Here is a 5,084-nt window from a genome sequence, read left to right as displayed (position 1 = left end):
TTCTTTGGCCGCGTCGCCTTCGGGATAGGTGGACGGAGTTGGGGGTGGAGTATCTGGGTAAGAGTTCTTCTCCTTAATCTCCTGATGGGACGGGCACCTTGAAGAATGCGAGCCTATTGGCGTGTGTCGCTAGCCTTCGACCCAGGGGATCTTAAGATCTCTGTGCAGGACGCTCTTGCGCACGTAATATGGTGCTCCTGCCATCCGGCGGAGAGCCTTGGTTTGAAAGAATTGCAGGAAGGACTGCTCCGCCCTTACTTTCACCTGGAAAGAACGACCCTTCAAGCAGGATGGGATCAGGTTGAATTAGGGCGAGGGCAGACCGCGTTTCAGTTTTGCCAGCAGCCCTAGGTGCCCAATACGGTCAAATGCCTGACTGACGTCGACAAAGGCCACTTAGCAGTTCAATTTTTGTAAAATGCCTCCAGAACGTGGTTGACAGCCCTGTGTAACTGGCCTGGACTCAGCCGCCGTGGCTCAGCAATGGCCATAAGTCTTGCGGCGACAAGTATTTCCCAGACCTTAGATAGTGCAGGCAGTGCATATCGGTCAAAATGACTCGGGGTCGTCCTCCGGCTTGCCAGGCTTGTGAATCATACTCAAGATGGAAATTTTCCACGCTTCCAGAAAGTATTTCACCCTCATTATGGCGGAGATTAAGACCAGCGCTTTTTATGTACGATTGCACACTAAGTCGTATCCTGGGGATTTATTTGGCTTTAGGCGTTGGAGCACACTTTTAACATCCTCTTTGGTAAATTAAGTTGGGGGGAGTCAGGCTCTGTTACTGAGGATACTCTGGTCTCAGCAATCTCAGCTTCAGTGGCAATGCTGAAAAGCGTGAAACGCTCCTTGAGGTGGCCAGCAATGGTGGCAGCCTGCTCTGCGTCCGAGCGGCACCAGGAGCCGTTACTTCTTTTGAGGGGAGCCTGCCTCCGAGTTTGGCGTTTTGTGCCGCGTGTCGCCTTCCGCAGAGAGAATTCCGCGTTATGTTGGGACGACATGTTTATCAGCATGTTGTCAAAGTGACTAGCCCGTTGCGCTTGTAGCTCTCGATGCAATTCGCCAGCTTTTCTGAGCCAGTTCGCCTTATCGATATCCTCTGCGGATGCTATATCCATGTCTGGGTAGATGGTATCGTTAAGCTTGCGGCGGAAGACATTGATATTGGTTTGCCTGTCGATGATCCTTTCCAGCCTTTGGTAGTATCTGACAGCGGTGATGATTGATATCATCAGTGGCAAGTGATCGGAGCTCAGGTCAGGGCGAGCTTTAATTCTGAGCCTCCAGTGTGGGAGACCCTTGTCTATTGCAAAATCGAGACAAGAGGGTCTGAGACCCGCCTGGGGTGGGAACCTCGTGGGGCTGCCAATGGCTAAACATTCAAGTCGAGCGTCATGGTTAAATTCGGTGAGCCCACGTCCCCTGGCGTTGCTGCGGCTCGCACCCCAAAGCTGGTGGTGTGCGTTCCAATCACCGCCCAATAAGCATTTTGGATCAAGGGTGCTGAAACGCTGACATAGCTCGTTGGCAGTCCATCTGAGGCCGGGCTGGCAGTATATGGCCCCAAGCTCGACGTCTCCAGCAGCCGTTGAAACTATTGCAGAGGCCAATTGCAGGTCGGCTTCGCGTTGAGGGGCGGTGGGCAAGTGCGAGATACCACTGCAGATGAGTATTGCGGCGTCACACCAACGTCGTTGGGCGGGGTTTGCTGGGTAGGAGGAGTAATCAGGAACGCGAGGAGTCTCCAGATCTCGCATGTGCGCTTTGCTTAAGAATGCGATGTTTACCTTTTGAAGCTGTATGTAGAGTTGCAACTCGTGGATTTTGGCTGGAACGCCGTCCGCGTTCCAGTACAGAACCCTGATGGTGCTCATTTTGAGAGAAGCGCGATGAGGAGCTCGAGCATGCGATTCTGCATCTGCAATTATTAGTAATACATGAAATGCTGTGAGCCTTCTTTGAATTCATGAAAAAATATTAATATTCATGAATAATGCGTTATTTTTAATGTGCAGTCGAAAGTAAACTCTATCTGTGCGTAGTTTTACATATGTATGTTTATACATATGCATACACACACATACATACATACGCATATAAGCACATACATTTAAAAACATACACATTTTTACATGTAAATAAAGCACTCAGCCTGTGAGCCCTACTTGAATTCTTGAGAATCGCATAGATGCGTAACGTTTTAAAACACATTATTTTTAAGGAGAAATCACATATTTTCATAATATTAAAAAGTGTTTTACGGTTTTCAAAATATAAATTGCTCGCAATTTTTTAATAGTAATATAATATTTAAAAAATAACTAGCAAAACAGTTGTTGGAAATTACGTGACATGTTTTAAGAAATGTTGTTGATGCCTGTTTTTTTATTTATTTACGAACTAAAAGAATATCAAATATTATTTTGCTCAAGGTAAGAAAAATCTTTTACAAACGTTAGGATATTGTAAACTTATTTTCGTTTTGTGTTGCTCGAAACAAACTCTCAAGAATCGAAATTTACAAAAGGTAAGTTTGTAAAGCTAGAACGCGAGCAATGGCAGCGGCTCAGTGGCAGCAATCCTTGGGATAGTGGGCGCCCAGAAACGTCTTGCATATGGTGCAGTAGTGGCTCGTGGTGCGGCAGCTATTCATCAGATACGGATACAGACAGGCGCAGCAGCACCACCTGGTATACCATTCAGCAAATTGTTAAGCTATGACAAATACGAACATACACACACACGCACACAACCACTTCCGAGGGTCTCATCTCACTCACCCAATGGAACAGAGCCAGAGCGCCCAGCAATGGGTGCGTGTGTTTGGCATGCGCCTTAGCCTAGTGCGTCCCTGTTGGCCACAGGCGGGGCAGACCATCGCACAGGCCTTGGCACCCAGTTTCGGCTGTGGCGCCAGTGCAAAGAAGCCTGCCAAACGCCAGCAGATCAGATGAAATCCCCCCCTCATAAATGGAACTCGGGCCATGCTACTTACTGCGCACCTGCGGCATGCGGACGCGTTCCACCAGCACCGATTGCTGCTGCTGTTGCTGCTGCTGCTGTGGCATGGCCTGCACATTTGCATTGTCCGCGGGCGCCGCTTGTGGCTCAACGGCGGGGCGCTCAGCTGACAGCGGCTGTGCAGGCTGTGCCTCTAGCGGATGCGGCTCATCCAGTTGGGTGCGCAGATGCAGCGGCTCGGCAAAGAAGGTCCTACGACGCCCTTCCCCATCGCATGTCGCCCGCAACGTGGAGCTCGTATGGCTGGGAGCGTGGTTTTTAGTTTTTGAGACGCGCAGACTAGTCGTAGTGCCCATGGCGTCATCGTAGGTCGGAGGCTGTTGCGGCTCAGTTGCAGCATCGACGCTTGCATCTCTATCGCTGCTGCTGTTGCTGACGTGGGCTATTATTGGAAGGGGACGCAACACCGGCTGGCTGGGGTCTTGGCCCTGGTAGAGCATGCGGTGCTTTTCCTCGGCCATGCTCGGCATACGGCTACTGCCGGCCGTTTAGCTAAGCATAAATGCATCGCACTGCTTTTATCCAACAATAGCAATTGACGAGCGACAGCAAAACAGTTGCCGATAAACTGAGATTCAGTTATTATTGTTTCAGTTGCTGCGCTGCCAGCTAATTGGGCCTGAACGGGCTTTGGCTACCATCGTCACGTACGCATCACGTTCACGTTCCCGTCCACGTTTTGGTTCTCGTTCACGTCCACGATATGTATGCGCCCCATCAGCCGGACCAGTGAATATTGTCAGCATCCGTTTAATTTCCGGCTCATAACTTTTGCAATATGTTGTTCAGCGCTGAGCATTTTGAATTCGTATTTGCTTGACCCTCGACATAGGTCTGGCTTTGCTCTCGACTCGACTCGACTCGGCAACTGCCACAGCCCGTGCCACTTGACTAGGGTTGGAAGCGAGCCTAAAAATAAAAACCGAGTAAGAATACAGTATTTACATAAGGCTGCGTAACGACTCAGAGTTGGGGTTCTCAATTCTAATGAAAAAGATTGTATTAACTCAAGTGTGAAAATTGAGAATGTCTCACGTGTTCGGATTTAACATAAAATTATCACTTATACTGCCAAACTCTTCATAAATATGTCTGCAATGGACAATAAGGTGCTTGAGTTTTTTGATCAACTAATTAGCATTGAAGGTATTTTTTTTATGAAGCTATAGTACAGTACTATAATATTTTAAATATTTAAAATAAATATTTTTATGTGTGTCATATTTATTGTCAGTCACGTTTATTTTATTTTACTATTAGCATTTCGTTCTCAGTTCGCATTCACAAAATAAATCAACTTAATACTCTCGAAATAAAACTTTAAACAAAAGTTATTAAGAATTATGCTCGTCTTTAATTATATTTTATACTAGTTTGTTACAGGTAGAAGAAAGTTGTCCGACTTCGTGAATCCAATCGTGTTCGTCTTTTCATCTGTCCGTCTGCCTATGGTTCTGTTTGAACACATCGATACCAGAAACTATAGAGATAGGAGCTTAAATTTAAAATATATATTCTCAATTAAATCCATAAGCAAGAATATTATGTTAAGCTCAGAAATTATACGAGCATATGTATGTATACCGCAAAGTATATACAGATCCAGTATATAGAATGGTAGAACGATATTTATCGATTGCTATATTCGTTTTCATACTATTTATAAGTATATACTATTATAATATATATATATATATATATATATATATATATATACTATTATAACTATACAATTTGGATACCTCCCGTTCATTTTGCTTTAAAACTGGGATCTCGTTTCTTCTCCTTGCATTACACTAAATTAGATATTAACAAAATTATTTAAAATAAAGGTATATATATATTTCTTGGTTACTTAAGAAATCGTTTGCCATCCCTGAATTCGATCCCACTCCGAACTCCGTCCACCTCAAATGCAGTCCGTCCATGTGGTGTGGTTTGCTTTTTCGCTTTCGTGTTTGTGTTCTGTTGAAGTTTTTCAATCTGTTTTGTGGGACTCGGCACATGAACACTCCTAAGAGATAAACAGAGATAGAGAGAGAGAGGGAGATGCAGGAGAG

At 45.6% G+C, this 5,084-nt stretch overlaps 1 protein-coding gene across 2 annotated transcripts; it reads right to left on the bottom strand.

Moving 5' to 3' along the window:
- Nucleotides 1–2,353: 2,353 nt before the first annotated feature.
- On the bottom strand, nt 2,354–3,493 carry LOC115764358. 2 transcript variants are annotated; one of them, XM_030707317.1, is made up of 3 exons: nt 2,999–3,493; nt 2,784–2,931; nt 2,354–2,690 (listed from the first exon to the last, which is right to left on the bottom strand). In XM_030707317.1, exons 1-3 carry the CDS (start codon nt 3,483–3,485, stop codon nt 2,570–2,572), a joined length of 756 nt encoding a protein of 251 aa, XP_030563177.1. In that variant the 5' UTR covers nt 3,486–3,493; the 3' UTR covers nt 2,354–2,569. The 2 variants fall into 2 exon arrangements, with proteins under 2 accessions (XP_030563177.1, XP_030563178.1); XM_030707318.1 differs by having other exon boundaries at nt 2,613–2,718.
- Nucleotides 3,494–5,084: the final 1,591 nt, after the last annotated feature.

This window comes from Drosophila novamexicana, unplaced genomic scaffold (assembly GCF_003285875.2).
Source record: "Drosophila novamexicana strain 15010-1031.04,08,12 unplaced genomic scaffold, DnovRS2.1 tig00000820-arrow-pilon, whole genome shotgun sequence".
NCBI classification, from domain to species: domain Eukaryota; kingdom Metazoa; phylum Arthropoda; class Insecta; order Diptera; family Drosophilidae; genus Drosophila; species Drosophila novamexicana.
This window is presented reverse-complemented; position numbering and strand designations above follow the sequence as displayed.

What these genes read in the sequence shown, in the direction of transcription:
- LOC115764358 (XM_030707317.1), bottom strand. Translation starts at nt 3,485, where the DNA reads ATGGCCGAGGAAAAGCACCGCATGCTCTACCAGGGCCAAGACCCCAGC. An exon ending in CCGCATGCCGCAGGTGCGCA is followed by an intron (nt 2,932 to 2,998) that starts GTAAGTAGCATG and finishes GGCGTTTGGCAG; the next exon opens with GCTTCTTTGCACTGGCGCCA. An exon ending in CTCTGGCTCTGTTCCATTGG is followed by an intron (nt 2,691 to 2,783) that starts GTGAGTGAGATG and finishes ATGGTATACCAG; the next exon opens with GTGGTGCTGCTGCGCCTGTC.